Source organism: Catharus ustulatus, chromosome 6 (assembly GCF_009819885.2).
Source record: "Catharus ustulatus isolate bCatUst1 chromosome 6, bCatUst1.pri.v2, whole genome shotgun sequence".
Classification (NCBI taxonomy): Eukaryota; Metazoa; Chordata; class Aves; order Passeriformes; family Turdidae; genus Catharus; species Catharus ustulatus.
Window position 1 is genome coordinate 14,555,727 of NC_046226.1, and position 24,055 is coordinate 14,579,781.

Here is a 24,055-nt window from a genome sequence, read left to right on the forward strand (position 1 = left end):
ACTACTTTGGGTTGGTACTCCTGGTAATTTTTGCTGAATCCCAGAGTAAATGTACAGGCAGCCTTCCTTCCTACCACCACAAGGCTACCGTTTCTATACTACCCTATTGCAAAAAGTATGATACTGTGTTTTCCAGGTTCCTGTATTGGGAAGCAGGGTTTTCCTAGACACCAGGAGATTTTTGAGTGCAGAAGGATGACACTGTTTCATTATCCAGATGTGAAATAGTTACATGTGTTTCATGTCACTTTGTTGTGCAGGAATTTCTGGTTGCTGTTGGACTACGAGGAGCCACCCTTCAGCACCGAGTACTGCCTTCTGGTTTAAGCTGGCATGAACAGGTCAGGTTGCTGCTGTTTGCTTGGCTGCATCTTCAATTTTAGTCTCATTGCCTTAACTATCAAGCTAAATCTTGATTGAAAATCTTGGTGTTAGGCTGTGCAGTATAATCATACTCTGCTCCTGAAAGTATTATTCTTTCTTTTCTCTCTCTTTGAGGCTATTGGCAGATGATAATCTTACTTTTACAGTAATTTCATGACCATAAGGCGCACCGGACTATAAGGCGCACTCACCGGGAGTCGGCAAAATTCACAACTTTGTAGATCATATAAGATGCACCGGACTATAGGGCGCACTTTTTTTTTTTTGCAGCAAGGATCCACCCCCAGCTCCCCCCATGCGGTTGCTGGCCGAGGCCCTGCCCCCACCCAGCAACCATTGGCCCCCGGGCCCGCCTGGACCCGGGAGGGGCGGTGCCACGGGCCCCCTGGCCCACCTCCACCCAGCTACCGCGGCACTGCCGGCTCCCCTCACGGCTCACACTTCGGGGTGGCAAATGTCGCAACTTTGTCCATCAGATAAGGCGCACCAGACTATAAGGTGCACTTCCGGGTTCAAGGGAAAATTTTAGTCAAAAGGTTGCGCCTTATAGTCGTGAAATTACTGTAAATTATTTCTTGTCTCTTCGCTTGGTACTATTCCTCTCAACTTTCTGTCCACAACATTTCAGGGAGGCTTTTGGTGGGGGCTTGCTTCATTCTGTTGGGGGTTGGGGTTTGGGTTTTGTTTAAAATTCAAATGAAAAATCTCAGTAGTGCAATACCATTCAAGTATGTAATTACAGTGATTTCACGATTATAAGCGGCACCATTTTGACTAAAATTTTGGTCTGAACTCGAAATGCAGCTTATAATCAGGTGCGGCTTATATATGGACAAAGAACGAAAAGTTGCTGTTTTAGTTTGGAGGACAGGTGTCTGCTGAGAAAGCCAGGAGCTTCTCTTTGAAATGGAGAATGTAAACCCCCTCCCTCCAAATTATTATCATTTTGAAATCAAGGGGCTTTCAGGCAAAGATATGGGAATTAGGAATAACAGTTCTTTACTAGGGAAATTAAAATAGAAATACAGTACTACAAAGAAACAAACTCCAAACCCTGACAAAGTCAGAGCACAACCTGACACCCCGTCAGGCAGGGTGTTGGTAGCAGTCCCATTAAATGGTGGCTGCATCCTCCTGCAGTGACAGATGTGATTCAGTTGAAGCAGTGCTCCTGTACAAGGTGCAGTTTCCCTCTGGAGGTCCAGTGGTGATGTGGAGAAATCCAGTTTTCCTCTGGAGTCCAGTGGAGAAAGGGGCAACCTTAGTGTCCCAAAACCTCTGTTTTTATCTTGGTAAGAAATGTTGGGCTCTTTCCCCTGGCTGGAGCAACTTCCAATGGGATGCAGTAATTTTATCAGTCACACAGTGGGACTCAATGGCCATTAGCAGAAAATGACTGGCTGGAGGAAGGATGGGTTGTGAAAAGATAAAGAACAATGCCCTGCCTGGTTTCAGTGGATGACCCATTAGCAGAATATCTGCCGCAGAGATAAGGATCACTGCCCCCACCCTCAACAGATGGTGATTGAATAGATACCTTTTATCACACTCTGTATTGTGGCTTATAATCAGGTGTGGCTTATAATCGTGAAATCTAAAAATACCTTCAAAACAAGCAAATGTGTTACTTGCGATACTGAACGCATTTCTGTATTTTTCATTTCTGCTCACTTTATCCCTCAAATCTCACTTCTCAGTTGTACATTTCCTGCTTTGTATTGCTGGAATAGCAGTGTTGAAGGACTTTGGGGAGGCAGTGAGTAGCAGTTTACACAAACACTTCTGAATGAGAAAGGTTATAGTAATAGGTGTGAATGCAGAGGTAGAGCACAGCAAACAGGGATGGAACCCCTAGATCTGTGTGTGCATGCACATGAGACAAGACATGCCATTAGCACAGGAGCAGTGTCCTTGCATGTACCTGCCCCATACTGGGTTACAGACAGTAACCCTTGACACACAAGCTTCTCTTGTTTATCCTCCATCTGTGTAATATGCTGATTTTTACATGCATTGTTAATGTGTAACTGTGTGGAGCTGAACTTGGGGCTTTGGACCCTGCTGTGCCATTGTTTTCTCCTTGGCATAATATTCCCCTGGGTTTGTGTAGCCTGCTTTACACCATGTTGCTTCTTTGCTCTATGAAATTTTTCTCAAGTAACATTCCTAAGTGCATCACAGGCAATCTTTTTTGGAGGGGGAAAGATCAAATAAAAAATTGTCCAAAGAGAGAGATAGAAGAAAGAGTTAAAAGACTAGCAGTGATGGTATGCCCTAGGCTTTGAATACTTTAAGAATTTTTATAGTGTGATATATTTGAGAGGGAACTATGACAGATACTATAGAAGAGGATAGCAGCTAGTTTTATGTGGTAGTATGTGAAAAAACTGTTTATACAGTGAATGTGCACATGGTTCTGAGTGTATATCCTATGCCCATCCCTCCAGAAGGACTTGGAGATAACTTGAACAGTATAGAGTGTTACAAGAAAAGTTAACTTTTCAGAGAGAGAGCAAGGAAAATGCAACTACAAAGAGGGATGAAGACGACTGTTTTAAAAATGCATTGTGAAGCTTTGTTACAAGGAGCCACTTGAGTGTATGTGGATTAGTCTTTTCCATACCTTTGAAACTCCAGTTTTTATGGTTTTTTTTTTTTGTTTTGTTTAAATTCCGTGCTTCTCTCTATAAAGATATTGAGTAAACATCTTTAAATGTCAGAGGCTGTTCCCACTTTTCCTTCTACTCATCTAACATTTTATTGTCATACCTGTAACAGGTTTTCCTTTTTTCTCTTCTGTGATGTGTTGTTGTTTGTTAATTTAACAGATATTGAAGTATTAATATGTTTGTGATTTTTTTAGATTTTATATTTTTTGAATATTTCTGATGAGCCTGTTCTGGGATATAACCCTCCAGCTACAATTACAACTTTTCATGTGCATCTGTGGAGTTGTGCTCTTGATTACAGGTAAGTAAAATACAAGTATGTCGCTTGGCATTGCAGCTACATACTTACCCTTCAGGAATCTTTGAATTTGCATACTATAAATAATACTTATTTAGGCATTTTCTGGAAAAAGTACTTTACAAAGATCGCTTAACTGGAAGGAATTTAAAGTAGGATATGACTTACCTAGGTCTGGGAAGGTGGAGTTAGGTATCCTATAAGGCTTTAAGTGAACTTCCAAATAGGTCAAGAGCACTAATTTGTTTTTCCTATTTGTTATTAGGCCCTTGTTTTTACCAGTCCGATCTCTACTTACTGTTGAAACTTTCAGCATTTCCAGCAGTGTTGCAGTAGATAAATCCTCTTCTACTCTCAGGTATGATTTAAATGATTGTGAATCATGTAAGCTCCTGGAAAACTTGTAATGCCTGTCTGGTTTTTAACCTCAGAACTATTCATGTTGTGTAAATGATCACACTGGTTTCCATCTTTTGAAATACACTTTGCTCACATGTAATCCTTCTGTTTTATTAGGTTAAATAATCTTGTTTGTTTATACTTTTTAGTTGGTTTACAACCTTTACCAACAAGCAATTCTGCAATTTTAATAAGATTGCAATGTCCTGAAATGAAGTTATGTCTATTTTATGAAATAATAGGATAGGACCTTAAGATTTCTTGTAATTTGTTACTTGGAGATGCTGTGTTAATTAATTGAATATTTAATGACTAATGAAAATGCCTGTAACTTCTAATGATTTTCTTGCAACTTCAGTTGAATACTCATTCTATTTTACCTCTTCTGTTGTGAAATAACTACCAAGTTAATTGCTTTTATTGTTAAAAGCTTTTAAGTGACCTTTGAAACAAATGTTCTGTTAACTTTATTAAGAAGAGAAAAAGACAAAAATAGAAATACGTGTAAAGAATTAAGGCATTATTTCCTGTTCTAGCAAGGATCAAATATATAAATTGAAATATAAGAAATACATAATTAACAGTGGGGAAAGTATCTTACAGTGGTTAATTGACAATAGATTTGAAAATTATAAAAGGTTCAAGTGAAGATTTTGGATTTAAGATATGCTAGGCATATTTGTGTTTTAAAATATTTTTTATGTGTCAATCTCTTTTGACTTGCTTATTGCACGACATTTCTCTAGCATCTTTATTTCATCTTGGTTTTGTCTTTTAGGATAATTTTAGATGAAGCTGCTTTGCATTTATCTGACAAGTGCAACACTGTCATGGTGAATCTTCATAGAGGTGAGGGTGGTTTAGACGTGACTAATCAATTCCAGAGCCTAAGGAAACCGAATTACATTCAGCATATATAAAGGTTATTGAAGAAGAGAACTGAGGAGATAAGGAACAGCAAGTCTCATATGAGAGGAAAGTGCAATGTTGATAAAAATCTGAGTGCTCTGGTTTGGATTTGTGGATCCAGAAGTATGTCAGAGAAAAGCATCTGACAATTCCTCTAATATCTTGTTACAGTTTAATAATGGATATTGGAAAAAGCATATATTTAAAAATCTGGAGTTTCACATAAAGAAATTTTCTTAGAAAAGAGATCTCATGAGATACATATTCTAAATAGTTGAACTTTGAAGGTGCTATGTGGCACAGAGTTGTAGGTTCTGAGAAGAATCATACCAGCTGGGTTGTTCTCGTTGAAATAGTAAGAGCCTTTATGGACTGAGGAGCTTGAATCAATATTTAACAAATGACTTGGAGAAATAATGGAACCTTGTGCCCACAAATGTGTATTTAGCTTAGGTAAGAGATCTCTAGTAGGGGACACAGTAAAGGTATGCCTGTTTTGTTTAAACAACAAAAGAGGACAAGTAAGTTATTCATGGCACCAAAAGATTAGTACAATATGAACATGTGTTCTCTCTCACTTCAGCTGAAAAACTGATAGAATGTTTAGTCATTCAGCTTTTGTGTGCCTTGATTTCTCTAACTCACACAGATGGGATGAAGATAAATATCTTAAAAGATTACACTGCACACAGATGGTGGTAGTGGGAGTGATACATTGGACTGAAAAGATTCACGTTCTTGATTCGAGTAGCTGAAACTTTAACTCTGAAAGTAATCCTCATAAAAGAAGATGATGCAGAGATATAAAAAGTTTTGATTCCTTTGCAAGCTTGTACTGGTTTTAATGGTTTCATAACTATAGGTATATAGGGTTTTGTTATTTTCTTAGTAATTTTTAAAATTATCATATTTCAGATTATGTTCGTGTTATGGATATGGGACTGCTGGAACTAACCATTACAGCAGTAAAATCTGATTCTGAGGGAGAAAGAGTAAGTATTTAATCACAAACAAAATAAAATATAAAATCTTCATGAGAGATTGTGGTTTGCAAATTACTTTATTATACTTAAAATCAAAGAAGGTTTTTCAGTTTACTTATATTTTTAAAATTCCTTTTTAAACTAATTAAGTAAAATAATTTTAAAACAACTGTGTATATGCCCTTTTAGTGGAACTTTAGGATAATTTGTAGTTTTTTCTTGTTTTTTCATTGTTGCTGTCTAGACTAAGCCACGTTTTGAGCTGCACTGTTCCAGTGATGTAATCCATATTCGTACCTGCTCTGATTCGTGTGCTGCACTGATGAATCTCATACAATATATTGCAAGTTATGGTGATTTACATCCACCTGCTAAGACAGAAGTTAAACGTGGAGTTAGCAAGCCAAAAATGAAGGTACATAATGCCAAAATGATAGCAACTTAACTTTCTGCTTCTTGGTAATATATTTTAATTTTAATCCCCATTCTGTTTACAAATAATGAGATTTTCTGCAAAGAAATTAACAAATTAGAGACAATTGTAAATATATTTCAGAGTTTATTATTAATATAAAAATACCTTTTTTCTGCTTTGGTCACTAAATATTTTAAGACATTATGCTGTTTACCTCTTGTACTTTATTCTTATCTAAAGGAGAAAATTCCAGGACATATGTGAACTGTCCAGGTACTCTGATGATCTAAATACTCTGAACCATAATGTTCTAACCTACTTTATGAATCATCCGGCTTGGTGTTTCAGATCACTTGACTATTTAACAAGTCAAGATGTTTTTTCTCACAGTATAAGAGCTGTGAATCAAGCTGTTCTAGCAAAATCTTTTTTGACATTTGTTGTTTTTGCAATGTAACTATGTATAATTCCTCTCCCACAGGTAGAGACCTTTAACCAGCCATCTTCCCACGGACCAGGCCTTGCTGAATCAGAGCAGCAGATTTTACGGGATTTGATGAGTGATGCAATGGAAGAAATTGAGACTCAACAGACTGCTTCTGCCATGAAGCAAGAGTCTAATGGTGAGAATCCTCTGTAGGCCTAACTACATGTAAAGTGCAACTTTTCTGGAAAGAAAGTGGGATTCAAAGTTTTGTGTATGTAGAGATGCTGCAATAAGAATGGGAGCAGGTACTTAGGATGTCTCAAGTCTTCGAACTGTAAAACAGATTCTTGTTTTTAATAGTAGTAATGCAGAAGTACTTTGAGAGTCTAGTCAAATTCACATTACTGAAGTATGGAAGGCAGTAGGGAAGAAATCTTTCTGGGATTCTGTCAACACCCCAAATTCTGTAGGAGTGTAAGTTAGTGTGGAGGAATCCAAGACCTCTCTTCTGTGTATGAAGGAGGTCCAGGAAGATGGTACAGTTCCAAGTCACAGGAAGAACTTCTAGCTAGAAAGATTTTCTTCAATTAGCAGATAGAACAAGGTAGTTAATTTTATCATGAGATTATGGCTTCTGTATCATGACTGGAGTGTAATTCAGCTTTACATTTGATAAGGATTTTGCACTTCAAATGGATTTCTATTCCATTACTATTTCTATGCTGTCTGGTCTTCTTTCCTGTGGTAAAAGGTGAGCAATCACTGTAGTTCTGAAAGGTTTCTATGCTGTGGTCTTACTACCAGAATGAGAAACCTGAGAATTGTATATTATTTATAGTGGGAATTGATTCAAGATAAAATAAACAAACTTCCTTGATACAGCTGAAGTGTAGCAAACATTAGTTTACATAATTTTTGTATTTTGCAAGGATTTTTACACTGAAACAAATTTTTTCTTCACTCTTCTTTAACTCCCAGGAGCTTTGGATGACAAATGTCAAACTCAGGAACCATCTTGTTCAGATCTCTTCCTGTTTCCAGATGAAAGTGGAAATGCCTCACAAGAGCCAAGTCCCACTTATGCTTCATTTACTCATCACCTGTTAAGCGAGGCCATGGGAGATGTTCCAGCAGAAAGTGATGATTTCTGCATTCTTTTTGCTCCTAAAGTTGCTGTTGCTGTAAGATCCTTTGAAAATTACTAAAAAACCCAAAATCCATATATAAACTGTGTTAGAGAAAAGCCTATGTAAAACCTGGACAGATTTCTGTGATTGCTTAGTGATGCTTTTCTGTTTGAAAGCAATTTATGCGTTGTTACTATTAGGAATGAGTGCAAGTGTTTTCAAATAGATATTATTTTTCTGTATCTCTGCACTGTGTAATTGTTCTGATCTAAATGTCAGACTAAACTGTATTGACAGTTTTCCTACATTCTAGTCATGTTTAATCGCAGTCATACTGACTTACAATAATGGCATAGTTAGGAAAAAAACTGTTAAGCAAAAACCAGCATATATCAAAACAGCAGCTTTGCACATGTTCTAATCCTTTGTTCATTTCTCTCTTAATCTAAACTCTCAATGTTTATATGGACCTAAGATCCTTGCCAAACCTCAGAAAAATCTTGTGTGTCACTTTACAGCAATGACTGTCCTCTGTATTTTGTCTGTTGGTATTCTTAATAGACAGAAGCAGTTCCTGGGTTTTCTGATCTTCCTGATTAGAAACTGCATTTTCCCAGTTATAGTTGAGGTTGTTTCTTTCCAAAAGTGCTAATAGGGCAACCTGGGCTCTTCTGTGGTTTTCTTTGCTTTCAACTGGTACTTGGTTTTGTTTATAGTTTGGGTGGGGAAGTTTTTTGTTTTGTTTTGGGGTTTTTTTATTGTTGCTTTTAACTTTGCAGCTTCTACTTTTTTTTCATATGCTTTTGTCTGTACTTTATAAGAAACTTTTCTTAAGGGATCATATGTTGTATATGCTTTAGAAGAAATACAGAGACATTTTCATAGGAAGGAATGAGATGTCTCAAAGCAGATTTCACCTTCTCAATGCTATATGCTTTTTTTAATTAGGAAAAAGAGGAAGAGCCAGTTATAAAAATAATGGTTGATGATGCAATTATCATAAAGGAAAATCATTTCAGTCAACCTATTAAAAAAACGGATACAAGCAAAGCTCCCCTTCATTTTCCTGTTCCTCTGGTACGCTATGTTGTAAAGGAAATATCTCTTATTTGGCATCTTTATGGTGGAAGGGATTTTGGGACTGCACCACCGACTTCTCCAGCTAAAAGTTTCATGTAAGTATTTGATTTAATTATGTGGATTGGAAAATTTAGAAGTGCTTTATCTTCTTTTGGAGTAATTTTAATGTTCAATGTCTAGTCTTCCTTGCTTGCTTCATGACTCTCTTCTCAAAAGGAATCAGTCACAGAATGGTTTGGGTTGGAAGGGATCTTAAAGATTGTCCAGATTCTTATTCTGTTTAACTCCACACATCAGATTGTATTTTTCCTGTGTCTTAACCTGGACAGGCTGGATTTGATTTTGCTGATTTTTGGAGGGAAGTGGAGGGATGGATTTTATTTGAGGGTAATATTAGTAATGAGATTTTCCTGAAGAGATCAGGAATTGAAGACCATAAGAGTTAAATTTACAGGATGTCATGTGAGCTAGAGAATAAAATTATTACAGTCAAAATAAGGAAATGTTTTATTTGGTGGGATACATGCATCTGGAATTCTGCTTAGGTGTGTATTATTTGAATAAAAAGAAATTTGGTTAACAATAACATAATTTTGATTTAAAAAAATGTAATTAAAATACTAATAAGTTCTGTTCAGTGCATTTAGTTTTAGATTAACACTGAGAACTTTAATCTGCAAAAGTGTATTTTTCCTTTTTATTTCCCCAGAAGTCCCCATAGTTCTCCTTCTCATACACCAACAAGGCATGGGCGGAATGCAGCATGTGGAGGAAGAGGAAGAAACCCAGACTTCCTAATGGAAATACAATTAAGCAAGGTGAGTAACAGAAACAGCTTCAGCCATAACTCTGTGTGTAGGTATCTACACTCCTTTGGTAACAACTTTCCATTTAAAATTCAGTACTATTTCTTTCAACAGTATCTGCATCTAAGCAATCACTTTGATGGTGTTGAATGTAGAATTTGTTCAACAAATACTGTTAATATTAGCATAGTACTTACTTGCTGAATAAGTTTGTTTCCAAAGATGGAGGACATTCAGTACAATATTCTTAAAAGTTTTTTTTTTTTGTAGTCAAGTTTTGCAACTGCTCTTCTGTTTTTCTCTTTATTTCCATTATGAATATGTATGCCTGTTATGAAATTAACTGTTCTAACAAAATAAGCAAGACATAGATCTGTTGAGAATCTTCAGTGTATCAGTTTGATAATTGGATATGAAATAACATCTAGTTATATCAGAGTAAATAGTTATTCCCCTAACATATTTAGCACCTTTCAGGTGTAAATATCTTACTGTTGTTTTTAAGGCTATGCTTAGCTCTAACATAGGAACTAAATGCTTTTTTCTGGTGCTGTGAATAATATTGGCAAGGAGTTAAACATATTTTGTGTTAAATGGATCAATAACAGAATCTTTTAAAAATATTTTCAAATGTTTCAATAAAAATGAAAGGCACTACATAAAAATAAAAGCCTTTTTGTAGTCTACGTGCATTTCTAAAACTTAAAATTCACCCCATTAGCTCTTCAGGCTTGCCAGAAATGTATGATATTTAAGGTAGCCTTTTCTAGAAAAAACATGACATTGCAATAAAAAAGAGGAAAAAGGGAAGCATTTAATATTCAACCTGGAAACTTCATATGTAGAATTATAGCCATCTCTCAATTTGCAGATATTTAATGAGAGTCGGTTTATTTTTTCCCTACTTGGGCCCCTAACTTGGTACAAGTCCGAACAGTAATGTTTGAAGAAATGCAGGAGAATAAAAGGTGTCACAGGCAGTGTCACTCTGGGGCCGGCAGGGGCTACTGCCGCGCTCTGTGTGCGCTCAGCTGCGCTCCACTGCCGGGACGTGGCGACATTTGGGGAGCAGAGGATGCTAGAAATTGGAAGATTTCTGCTGCTAGATATGTAAAAACCTGAATAATGTTCAGAAATCTTAATAGTGGTTCTGTGAATTTAAAGTAGTAGACAGCTTTAAAAGTTCCTATACTTCTCTGATTTTTAAATTTTTTTTTTAAAAATAACTATTCTGCTGTTAAATGGTGTTTTTCAGTAAAACTGATTATGCTGGTTTTTTTTTTGCTTTTGAAAAGGTGAAATTCCAGCATGAGGTGTATCCTCCAGCTGGTGCAGAAGGTGAATCCTGTCTGTTGGAGCAGCCAGTGTCACGACAAGTTTTTATTGTGCAAGACCTGGAGATCAGAGATCGCTTAGCTACATCACAAATGAATAAATTTCTCTATCTCTACTGCAGTAAGGAGATGCCCAGAAAAGCACATTCAAACATGGTATAGCTATGAAATGTTAATTTCTTAGCATTACAGTGGTTGAATTATCATTGTAGGGGCTATGTGCACTTCTTAATCTTGCAGAAGCATGAGTTTGTCGAACACTGAAGTAATATAATTTGTTGATAGTTATTTGCTTGACTCTTTGTGGATATTAATACTAATTCAAATGCCAGTTTGAATGTCAGAATGTCAGGTATTAATGGATTTGAGATAAAAAAATAGATGTGCAGGACTACTTTGACAGCTCTCACACTTTGGTTTTGAGCAAAATGCTTTTATCAGTTATGAGACTTTTCACTACACATGCAGATTAGTATTTTTATCCTATACAGTCATCTTACTGGTTCTATAAAGAATTTAAGAACTTTTGGGGGGTTTCTTTTAAGTGGTATTTTTTTATAACATTCAGAGTAAGTTTTTATTCAGTACTGTAATTGCTTAATTGGAATCATACTAGTACAGAGATTTTGCAGTAAATGTTTTCCCTAGCTGAGATTTAATAATTGTGAATGTTAGTGCTTTTATTTATCTTCTGTTTTTTTCAGTTAACAGTTAAAGCGTTACATGTCCGTCCAGAGTCTGGCAGATCCCCACAGGAATGTTGTTTACGCGTTTCACTAATGCCCCTTCGCCTCAATATTGACCAGGTAGGTTGTGCCAGTGCAAAAAATAAAATAATAATTTTTTTACTGAATGGTACCTGGGGTTTCTTTTAACCAGATACTTTCAACCATCGTACATATTTTGTTTTACATTTTTTTGGTGTGATGCCTTTTTTATTTAATCCTTGCATTACTGTTGTTTCATTATATCCATGCTAGAACTTACCTTCTGCTGTAACTGTTACAAAGACTAGATATTTTAATTTAAAAACTAAGGATATCTTTAGGCCAAACTGTTTTCTCAGTAAGTCTTCCTTCTGAAACTTCCGATAATCTCTAAGGGTTTGGGATCACGGCTTTTAAAAATAGCTACTTACTCTTGAATGATCTGGTTTTGTTTGTTCATGAAGTGACTTCATTGTTTTTAGTTGAAAAAGGTTAATCATTAATCCAGAGGTGGTTCACAACATCTTGGTCAAGGGCACTTGACAAATGCTTCTATGACCTGAAGGCTTTGTCTTGCTATCAACTGCAGTGGCAGGAAGAGCAGAAATAGTTTTACTTTCTTTAACAGGCCTTTGTGCAAGGTATTTTTGATATATTCAAGAAGCATTTGTTTTTTTTCTGAATCAGTAAGAGCTATATATGTTTGTGCTGGCAAATGTGAGGTGCAGTTATTACTCTTTGTTAAGGCATTTATTTTCTAATTTGTCACCTTCAGAGAGCTATGTGGTGTTTGGGTTTTTTAGGACCATAATGAGGATTTCCATACTTTTTCTTTCTTTCAGCACACATTTGAGACCAGGTTTTCATTTGACTCTTAGCAAAACTGAGCTCTAGTTTGCAATAATTTCATCTAGAAAAACATGGCCTGGAAATACTACCATCTAGGGAGGAAATATGTTCCTTCTTGGTTACTTTTAGAAGTCCTATGTTTTGTACCATAAAAGTCACCTTTACAACTTCTATGAAATTAACCACAGCATTTTTGGGAACACAGGGCTGCATGCTGTCATTAGAAACACTTGTTATTTAAGCTGTCATTCTTACCAGCTGGAAGTAAAATGGAAAAGAAAGTCCAGTTGTCATCAATGATAGGATGAATAAGGCACCAGTGTGATGGATGAGTCTGTAAAAGAACCTGGGATGTAATAGCTTTATGACATTATTAAGACGTTAATACCATTGATATTAATGACTTTTAAGGAAGCAGTGATTAGTCCTGATTCGTAATGATTTGATTGTACCAGAGAAGAATATAAACTACATTTAAATACCTTCTATTGCAAATTGAAGTTTATGGCCATTAAAACACCTGTGTTCTGGAAGTGTCTCCAAAATAAGAGTAGAAATGATGAAAATAACCTTGAATTTTTAAGACAGAGCTAGATAGATAGATAGATAATGAAATCCTGTAATATGGAGCAGGGTGCAGTGGCTAAGAGGGTCTTCCTGGTTTCTGTCCTAGATTTCTGTGTGGTTTGTGCATATGTTAAATGATCAAAAAGAAAGTTTTTTCATATCTATGTAGGAATAGATCTGGAATAGTAGATAATGTTTTTAGACAATTAGATCTTTGTATTTATTTTAATCTGATGATACCTTTTTTACCATTAGGATGCCTTGTTTTTCCTGAAGGACTTTTTCACTAGCCTTTCCACAGAAGTAGAACTCTTAGTTACTCCAGATCCTGAAGGTATATTTAAAAAAGAAAATCTAACATAAAAGTGCTGCTTCTTTGTTCTTTAATTTGTGTATGCGCCTGTAAATTCACATGTGAATACTGTGTGTATAGAAACTTATGTTAGGGTTTGAGCATTAACATTGACTAATTTTTTTAGAACTCAAAAACCTTAGGTATTTAAGCTTTTTATTTTAGAAATATGAACAAAGGTCTTCAACACCTGGAATCTTAATTCTATAGAAGGTTTAACCAAAATTGGAGCGTATTTAATAAGAGCTTCTGGAAAAATGGTGGACTGTGAATATGCTGTTGGGAGTTATTAGATAAAACTAATGCATTGTGCTGCTTATTTATAAAATCGAATTGTTAGACAACTTCAAGCTATTAGACAAACGTGGTATTTTATGCAAGGGGTATTAAATAATGTATATATGCAGTTGGAACAGTATTTCTTATCAATTACATTATCTAACGTAAAAGCAGTATATATTCAAGAGTGTATTTCCGCTATTAACTGTATTTGGATTTCTGTATTTGGAAGCTGTATTTCTTAGCAGCTATACTTTACCTATTTCTGTTGAGATGTCATGCTGAAATGCATAGGTGATGAAGCACTCTGCAGTACTGCCATTACAACCAGATACATTATTTCTGTAGATGCACTAAGCTCAACTTCAGCTGCATGTAATAACTTCTGTTGAAAACTAAGATAATCAAAATATTGGCCTACTAATAATTCCTACTAATAAGCTTTAGAATTTACTAAGGACACAGTAATTGTGTAAATATAATCTCTCTGTAATCACTGTGAAAAATGAGTCACTTTACTGTGTATAACTTCTTTTCTTAGTTAAAAAGTCTCCTGGTGCTGAAGTTACTTGTAGTTTGCCCAGGCATGTCAGCAGCCTTAAGGAACCAAGTCCAGTCATTTCTTTTGCATCACACAAGCAAACAAATGAAAATGGCAGCATTGATTCTATGGATGTGGTTAATGGAGATGATGATAATTTCTCACAAGAAACAACATCATACAATGATCAACCAGTATTTTTCAGGTAAACCTTTGTTGCAAAATTTCCAGTGACACATAGCTGAATGTTTTAAGAAAGTGGGGTGATAAACTATTCAGACCTTCAGGCAAAGTGCATTTATTTTGTTTGTTTATTGGCTGCTTGTAGAAAGCAAATATATTTGCTTCTGTCACTGTGAAGTCACCAGTGATTTTTATTAACTTTTGCACACTGCTGTGCACAAGGAAATAAAAATTAAATCTCTGCCCTATACAGAACCAGTAATGAGATGTTTTACAAATGCATAAAAAGAGTACTGTTTGTACTCTTATGTCTTAATTTATCTAATCTAATCGGGCATGAGAGTATATATAGGAAGAGGATATAAGTATAAAATGGAAGAGAGGTATGAAATTAAAATATCACAAGAGAAACTCTAACGTAGCCCTGAATGGGAAGTGACTCTGAAAATGGTAACTTGTTATGCAGAAGTTTTTTCATGTGCATACACACCTAAGTACCTCAAACAATAGATGTGTGCTGTGGTAAGCAGTGCAGAGTTAAATTGTAATAGCATGGCTGTGGTTCTATTTCACCACATACATTACCAACATAATGTTTTATCAAGTTCCACTTGCAGAACTAAATTTTGCCTACAGAACCATAATTGTGTGGGTGTTTTGCTAGTTTGGTTTTTTTAACACAAAGATACTAATTTGAAGGATTAGTAGCACATTTGCAGAACTCTTAAATTTATTACAAATGCTAACCTGAAATAGATGTGAATAAACCAAGAAAAGCTGAATTTGCCACTGTATTTTGTACATTTATTCTGAAGTACTATCATAGTAGCTAAAAGATTTATAGTTTACAGAAAAGGGTCTGTCATCCTATTCCAGGAGAATGGGAAACTGTGAGTTTCTTTTCAGAAAGATAATTTAATTTCCTTTTCAAGTTTCTCACTATAATATTTTCTTTGTCTCTCCCAGAGAATTTCGCTTTACATCGGAAGTTCCAATACGGCTTGATTACCATGGCAAGCATGTATCAATGGACCAGGTTTGTGTATAATGCTGATGCTATAGAACAAAAATTTGGTGTTTGTTTTGCTTTCCCCTCCCTGCTCCCCATTAATGGGGGCATATTTTTATGCTCCCTACTCCTTAATGATGTGATCATGAGAAATGTAAAACACTTTTTCTTTTTTCCCCCCCACTTAGTTTTAGTAAAGCTTAACCTTGTTTCACTCTTAATTGGAAAACTAAGGGGGTGGATCCCCCACATATGATTAACCCAGGTTGGACCTTGAATGTCATGTTTATGAGCTCAAATGATTGTCTTGAAATCATAGCTGCAGTGCCCTCAAAGTATGATACCACTGTCTGACACCAGAATTGTGCATTTTATTTTATTTTTTCCTCATAAATGCCAGAACAAAATATTGTTTGTTCTCCTTGTTTCCTTTCCTTGCAGTCTAGTAACATATGGACCTCAGTGGCAATGGCAGAATCTATTACAGATGAAAAAATGCTCATGGTTCTTGTTAAAATATGCATTCTTTGTCACACTGAGTTTAGAAACCGACATCCAAAATTCCTATTTGCACAACAAGACTTGTACTTTGTCATGGCAAATCAGTAAGAAAATATGGAAAGCAGCAACTTCTTGAATTTGCCCAGCTATCAGAAATCAAAGCATGAAATATGGTAGCTTTAGAATGCCTGGAACACACTAAAGCCAGAACTATGTTTACATAATTTATTATAGCTTATTTCTGAAGAAGCCTTCTTCTGTATCCAGTAGTCTTTCTTTGAGTAGCAGGTTAAGCCAAGTTTCCTTTTTTGCAAGTTTCCATGTAACATGATTCATAGCACTGTAACGAGTCACATTTGCGAGACTGGGGTAGAATGTTTAGATAGAATACTTGTAAGTAAGAGTTGAGATGATTAAATTATTTCTCACTGGTTATACAGGTTGATTAAATGTATGTGATACAAAGTATTTCACTTACAAAACAAACAAATTATTTCACTTACAGGGAACGTTAGCTGGGATTCTTATTGGGCTTGCTCAGTTGAACTGCTCAGAACTAAAGCTGAAGAGGCTTTGTTACAGACACGGGTGAGTTTACTCAAAATATAGATCAACACTGCTATTGCAAATTTGACAGGTTTAGGGGGGAATAGCTGAACATTGCAATTGCAAAGCAAATTTTCTCTTAAAATGCCCTTCTAAAATCCAAAATGCTTTTTGACTTTACAAATATTTCTCGATTCTAGAATTTTTAAAAATTCAAGATGAGCTTCTAAGTCAGAACAGAATTTAATATATGTGCTATTCTTGATGATAAACTCTTAATTTTATTTTCATGTTTACTTCCTATGGAGTTGGATATGATTATATAGTTTTGAGGTTTTTTTATGAAGCATATACATTTGGAATATTTAACTTAGCCAACAGCAACAAAAGATGACATTTGAAGAAACTTTCCTTTTGTTTAAATGACATCTTTTACTTCTATGAATAATTGATGCATTTATCTTATTAGGAATTGTTTGTTTAAAAAATAATAATTGTATTCACTTTAGTTTGTTAGGTGTGGATAAATTGTTCTCCTATGCCATCAGTGAATGGCTTAACGATATAAAGAAAAACCAGCTGCCAGGAATTTTGGGAGGAGTAGGGCCTATGCATTCGCTTGTGCAGTTAGGTAAGTTAATTCTTAATTCTATTTAGCCACATATGAATGTATTTGTTTCTTTAAAAACCAAACAACACCTCTCCCCTCTCAAAAAACCAACATAAACCATGTTGACTCTTGCTTTCACTTCCTTTCAAGGCATTCTGCATATCTGTCTGACTCTGGTGTTGTGTCTTCATTTTCAGTGCAAGGTCTGAAAGACCTGGTGTGGTTGCCAATAGAGCAGTACCGCAAGGATGGTCGTATTGTCAGAGGCTTTCAAAGAGGAGCAGCTTCTTTTGGTACTTCCACTGCAATGGCAGCACTGGAGCTAACAAACAGAATGGTTCAGACAATACAGGTACAGTGTATGACTCCTGAAATTAGATGTAAAATGAGAGGTGTGGCTAGTAAGTGCTCAGTATTAAGCTAATATCCTAGTGCTATAGATTTGAGGTTGGGAGCATCCATTTAAAAAGAAAGGCAACTGTATAAATAGGAGAGCAGAGACTGGGCAAAGTTTACAGCAGCCTGTGAGGTGAGACCTATGACATCAAATGCAATGGCTAGAAAATTGTGTTAAAATATTGCTGAACACCCAAGCTGCTACTTGTTTCTTAATGTCTTTAATGTCCTACAATGTACAATTTAATACAAAAATGTCACCTTCACTAAACAAATCACTGATGCTTAGAAAGATAAGTTTTTCATGCATGTGTGTTACCCAGTAGTGGATTATTACCTTTTTTAAAAATGTCAGCTTATCTGTGCTTATTTAAAAAAATAACCAAGCCCACAAAATCAACCCACCAAAAAAGCCACAACAAAAGCCCAAACCAATACTGTTTCTCTAGATCTACACAAAGTCTGTAAAGCTTCCTGGATTTAGCCCTAAAGCAGTCTTGGATTAAAGTGTAAATAAATTTGTTTCTTAATATAAAATACACAAAAATACAATGAGAATTCACTTTTACCACCTGATCTTGCAAAAATAGTATATGTGCCTAACCTTGAGCATGTGTAGTCAGAAAACAAGTGCTATTAATCACAAGTGGGATTGTATGTGTGCTTGTGTGTTTGTAGGAAATACCATTGATCAATGTTCAGTTTCTATCTTGAGCATTTTATGCAGTTTAGAGGATGCCTTTGAAGGGACAACAATTAGGATGGGAGAAACGCCCCCCACCTCCACCAAATCTGCAACATTCATTCTTTCATTATGGAATTAATGTATAGTTAGAGCTGCACATTCCAGAAGTTCTTGTACAGAATTATAGTCTGATGCAAATGAATATTATTTGTGGAATAGGAATTCTTTTATTTCAGTGACATCACGCTATTAGTAGTTTAAATTTGTGACCAGGTGCTGTAACACTTAGGTGTTTTGCATTTGCTCCTGATGTGCAGGCAGCTGCAGAAACTGCTTATGACATGGTATCACCAGGACCTACCTTCATTGAAGCAAAAAAGATCAAACGGTTCCCTCGCCATCGCTTGGCTCATCAGCCGGTCGACCTGCGGGAGGGTGTAGCCAAAGCGTACAGCGTTGTGAAAGAGGTGAGTGCAGGAGCAATTGTTGGGAACCAAAGTTAAGAATTATTTCCTAAAATGGCAAAATAACAGGTGTTAGTTTAGGCTGATCAAATGGAGGAAGAGATTTCAGCTTTGAACAAGACTGTCTTCATCATTTATTTTACACCAACAGAAGTCTTGAATGGAAAAAGCAGGAAAAAACCTAAAATGTCATGCAGATAAATGTGAATAGGATTTGACTGCTCTGTGGTTGGGATGGTTTACAATTATTCTGTGCCACGTAAACTTGATTTCCTGTACTGTGTTATCCATTCTTTCCTTCCCTTTCTGTTCAACCACCTTTGCAGTTACTGTTAATTCTGAGGGAAGTAGAGTTTAAGCATAATGCAGGATTTAAAAAATGTGGAACCTTTCTGTACCATGACAGTGTATTATAAATTAGAACGCTCATGTGGTTTTATTATATTTTGTATTATACTTAGTTGCACCTTATGTAGTATCTATGAAGTAAGATCTCAGCTGAGTTTCCAGTGAATTTTGTAATTTTTTCAATAGCTCACAGCTATTGAAATGCAGTATCCCAAAGCTTCTTCCCTTATGCACAAGATATGCTACCAAAAGTTGCATGAAACATTTACATCTCTTGAGTCAGTAGGAGTGTTATTTTAAGCCTCATTAGAAGAACTAAATCATATTTACCTCAGTATTGTTTTACTACAGTTACAATACAAATCAAAAGAGGAAAAACGCTGAGCAGTTTAAAATTTCTCTTAAAACTGGAAGTGGTTGCTTTTTCAGTGTAACTGATTTCCTTTATTTTTTCTTTATTTTCTTAAAGGGGATTACAGACACAGCCCAAACCATCTATGAGACTGCTGCTCGTGAGCATGAGAACAGGGGAGTCACTGGAGCCGTAGGAGGAGTCCTCCGCCAAATCCCACCAACTGTGGTGAAACCTTTCATTGTTGCAACAGAGGCAACCTCAAATGTTCTGGGTGGAATGAGAAACCAGATTAGGCCAGATGTGCGTCAAGAAGAGTCTCAGAAGTGGCGCCTTGGGGAGGATTGAGATTGTAAATCTGGCTCAGCAGGCAGGTAGCAAGGCTGGAAATGCAGAAGAATGTCCTGTTGGCAGCTTTAGGTGGAGCTCACTTTGTTTTGTCATGCTCATCTCAGGAACAAATAAGATTTTCCAACTGTTACTAGCAAAACATCCAACCAAAAATATTTATGAAGTGAAAAGCAAATTGGTACATGCTTATACTGTGTGTTACCAATACATTTGGTAGATAGTGCCAAACATAGTGAAGCATGCGCTGCCAACTCAGAGACGTGCTTGCTCTGTTCCATTTACCATATTTTTCGTGGTAGATTTGACATCTGAAGCAGTAACCTTTACGGTGAAGCTAAATGGACTTTAAAGAGGTTTTCTGAGAATAGTCAAAGAACTGTCTTCAATAAAGGGCTCTGCAGATGCTCTTGATTGACTAAAGGATAAAAGCTTTCATTGTGGACATGAGACATGAGGCTGTCTAATATGGAAGCAGATAAGATAATACTGTTTAGTGGTTATAAGCATCGCTTTTAGCGTGGCTCTTACAGCAAGGACAAGCTTGATAACCATTCAGAGTTTAGATTCAGTGTCAATACACCTACGAACAGAATTTGTTCCTAAATATTAAATACCTACTTTTGTGGGTTTTTGAAGAACCTGAATGTTGCAGAAATGTTCTATTGTGTTGCACTTTAAAGGATATGGCCTGTATATTGTGCTTTTTTTATAGTGTGAATAAAATGTAATGTGCATTATCCTTTATGTGGTTTAGAAGCTTACAGAAATTATTGAGAAGAGCATCATTTGATGATGATCCTACAGAAAAGTGTCTTAAATTTATTTAAACTCATATGTAAAAACATTTTTTGTCTACTGTTACACTAATATACAATGCTAAAAATACCTACTCTTAGGAAAAGAATTAATTATAATTGTCGCCAACAGTTCTTTGTAAGAATGAAAAATCATAAGTAAAAACAAATTATTTCATAATTTCATAGTTGAAAGGCTATACGGACTTTATTTTAGTAATCTGCTTTTATTTAAAGTTGGTATTGTTGTAAAGTTTCTGCTCTCACAAGGTATTCTTAATTTAGATTGTGTCTTCAGTTATTTGACAGTGAGTATTTGGGGCCCTTTAGTTGAAACTGGGAATAGGAAGAGGATTTAAAAAAAAAGGACAGCAAAACTTTGAAAATCAAAGTTGGTACTAACATTATTTACCATTTAGTAGACATGTGTCTCCACAGAGCTTTACTAAGCACCTGACATTGCACCATTTTGGGGCAGTTAAAAATCTTGGCTATAGATGTGCAATAATGAACTTTTTTTGTCTTGTATTAGCAAAAACTGGATAATAAAAAGTAAAGATTCTTTTAAAAGGAAAACTACTCATTTTGAATTTCAGTAGATTGAACTTGAAATGACTAGCCTGGCATGTAAGTCTGCCGTAGTTCTGTGCTAGTCATAAGTGGAAATCCTGCCCATATGCCATGTGGCAAACCCCCCTTTCAGGGGGACATCAGATGCTATTGATCAGACTTCGGTCTCAAAGGGTGATGAAGTATTTTCACTCTCTTTGTTCAATTAACCTGCCTCTAGCATAAACTTTACTGATGGGCCTTAAGGGACAAGGAGTGTATGAAGGAAAAAAATTGCTGCTTGTTCATGCTGATACTATACGAACTATATTGAGCACCAAAGAATCTGGATGGACAGTAAATTATGTGAAAATGTCCCCTCTTGGGGAGACATCTGCAGTCTACTTTATTATTTTTCATGAAACAAAGCTCCAGGTAAATATAAATTCCTGCATAGGGTGACAGATGATATTGAAAAGTTTTGTTTCAATTCACTGGAATCATTGAAGTTGTGGTACACTTTGAAGACCTAGTTATTTCAGCTAAATTACTTGCTGCAAGCAGGAGGAGATGCTTTTGAGAGGAAAAATACCTGCAGATTTAATAACATAAAATATTTTCTGATGTAAAAATATTTGCTGTAGTGCATACTTCTGTTCAGTATTTAGAGAGCTCTGCTTTAATAAGAGCTCAAAGCATGAGCATTTTGCACAGGAATAAGTTCCATGTTTGCAATGTGGCACCTCCTGAATGCCTTCTCAAGAAGTGCTGGTGGATCAATGCAAGTAAGTAGCAATGCACCTTTTTCATTGGCAATTACTATACTTGTAATTAGCTAGTAAATAGCTAATCCAGCTCATCCACTTAGAGTACACTGCAGTAGCATAAATTACATATTTTCTGCCTTCAGACACTGCTGAAAATAAGTGGCATTTCAGTGTTTTCTTTTTCAGTTCTGTTGAAATCTGATTGTGTTGCAAGGCATTTAGAATATATTTTTATAAGACGGCATGATGTCAAGGCAAAACACTTTTGTAGTGTGTCTCATTGTCAGCAATACAGATTATACAAATTTATTAAACTTCACTTTTCACTATGTAAACCCTCTCATTTACTGCTTGCACTTTATTGAGCTTTTTCAGTGAAATTGATTCTAAATTTTTTGCAACATTTTATTTTGTAATTTTTTTAAAATTTTTGGGTGTATATTCTGCATTGTTGCAGTGTTTGAAGTGTTTAAAAAACTAATAAATTACAAAACTTATCAAACTAGTCTTTACATTAAGATTAGTTTGCAGAATAGGTCTTGTAGGGCTTGGCTTGTGTTTTAAATCAAAATGTATAATGTAGGAGAAGGGATTAATGAAATGCTCTGCTCAATACTGTAAGAGTTTTCAAGCACTTAAAAAAATACACAAAATGAGATTTGACTCTGGTCATATTTCCTGGAAATGGAAGCTTATGGATAACATTACTGTATTTTCCATTAGCACAAGATGGGCAAAAATATTCTTGTACTTGAATTTTTCACTAAAATCAGTTGCTATAGATAGGGGCAGTTTTCAAATTTGTAGAGGCTGTAAACTGACAGACAATATTTTAATTCTCTCCAAATACTCTAACACTACTACTGCTATTCCTGTTACTTAGCCCAGCACCATCCTAAGGCAGAACTATCATCCTGCGTTTTCTTAAATATCCAGGTGTTTCAAATAGTACATTCATGAGTGCCTCAGAAGTACCTGAAAAGAAGACAGCCATCTTTTTTAAAGACAAACCATTCTTGCTGAGGATCTTGGCAGTGACTGAGAGCAGCAAACCATCACATGGATGCAAAGGCAGCTTCCATTTTCTTTCCACTATCTCTTCCAAATCCTGCAGGTTCTCAGCAGTGCAGTGTACCCTATGTGTACTTGCCTGATGATCAGCATTGTCAGTGACTCACTGGATAATCCCCTGTGTGTTCATCTGTGCTTAAGGGACATGTCTGCTTCTATTTGCTCACTAAGTGGTTGATTGTGAACATCCATTGCTTGCTTTCATTTACTGTTCCTTAATTGAGTTGCCAAGAAAGGTTTCTTAATAAACCAAAAAGCTTTTCAACGGTTATGAAGATACTCTTACCAAACATGAAACATACACCTGCAAATGTGATATTGGTTTTCCTTTAAATATTGAAATATATGCATTTTTTAAAACAATTAAATCCAAGAATTTGTTTAATGTAGATGAATACTTCTAAATCTGTAAGTACCCTAAATACCCCTGCAAGATAAGTCAGAAAATGTGTGGGTATGTGTGTCATTTGGATCCTAGTGTGCACAGTTCTTCAGTCTCCAGGCCTCATGATTTAAGCTTCTGACAACTGTTTTAAGTTGCTCTACATGATGAATCTTGTTTACAATTAAATATTAGATACTTACAAGTCAAATACATAAATATAAATCATGCATTTGTACTGGATTTCTTAACTGTAAGGTAGCTCAGACAGAAACACGGCAATTTGTGTACATGTTTGTGTATATTTTCTACATTTTTGCACTTATGGTAGTTTTGTGGTATTGTTTGTATATAGTTTGCTAGTGTAAAGAATATAATCTCATGAAATAGAAACCACTGTTGAAGGGAATTGACTATTTCAACTTGAGTTATTTTGCTTAAAGTTCTTGTCCCCTCAGTATGAGCTTGAGAATTATTTTTAACCATAATTTTTATGGCACCAAAAGTATATATTTTAGCGTATTAAAATGCTGAAGGGCCTGAGTGCAAATGGGTTGTCTGTTAAATACATTTAATGGAAAATCCCCCCCCAAATTTGTAACAATGCAAAAATAAATACCTTAATTTGCTCCTTGAGTTGGTTTTCTCTACCTGTGAATATAATTGACACAGAAAACAGTCTCCCAAAGTACCAGAATTAATTGTTAAAGCTAAGAGTTTGTACAAAAAAAAAAAATCACTGTCTAAAAGAGAAGGTTTTAAAATTGCACTGAGGTCGAAAGGTAGGAAATTAATTAAGTGGGCTGATATAACCTGAAACCACTTCCATTATGCATCAACAAAACTCTCTTTACCTGAATGATCAGATTTTGAGTCCCCCGTAGGGCTGTTGCTGGATTTAGTTAAGAATGTATTTTATAT

The 24,055-nt window shown here is 35.7% G+C and overlaps 1 protein-coding gene across 2 annotated transcripts in view; it reads left to right on the forward strand.

The window, feature by feature from the left end:
- The window catches only part of ATG2B (autophagy related 2B), a 46,235-nt gene extending 22,465 nt beyond the window's left edge, over positions 1-23,770 (forward strand). For both annotated transcript variants that reach the window (XM_033061924.2, XM_033061925.1), the window contains exons 23-42: positions 261-341; positions 3,248-3,354; positions 3,617-3,709; positions 4,529-4,599; positions 5,575-5,651; positions 5,887-6,057; positions 6,539-6,680; positions 7,463-7,665; positions 8,560-8,786; positions 9,401-9,509; positions 10,793-10,987; positions 11,536-11,637; positions 13,210-13,288; positions 14,127-14,331; positions 15,276-15,345; positions 16,325-16,407; positions 16,875-16,996; positions 17,173-17,327; positions 18,374-18,523; positions 19,338-23,770. In XM_033061924.2, the coding sequence (XP_032917815.1) occupies positions 261-341; positions 3,248-3,354; positions 3,617-3,709; positions 4,529-4,599; positions 5,575-5,651; positions 5,887-6,057; positions 6,539-6,680; positions 7,463-7,665; positions 8,560-8,786; positions 9,401-9,509; positions 10,793-10,987; positions 11,536-11,637; positions 13,210-13,288; positions 14,127-14,331; positions 15,276-15,345; positions 16,325-16,407; positions 16,875-16,996; positions 17,173-17,327; positions 18,374-18,523; positions 19,338-19,568 (2,673 nt within the window). In that variant the 3' untranslated portion in view covers positions 19,569-23,770. The remainder of the gene's footprint in view (positions 1-260; positions 342-3,247; positions 3,355-3,616; positions 3,710-4,528; positions 4,600-5,574; positions 5,652-5,886; positions 6,058-6,538; positions 6,681-7,462; positions 7,666-8,559; positions 8,787-9,400; positions 9,510-10,792; positions 10,988-11,535; positions 11,638-13,209; positions 13,289-14,126; positions 14,332-15,275; positions 15,346-16,324; positions 16,408-16,874; positions 16,997-17,172; positions 17,328-18,373; positions 18,524-19,337) is intronic.
- Positions 23,771-24,055: the final 285 nt, after the last annotated feature.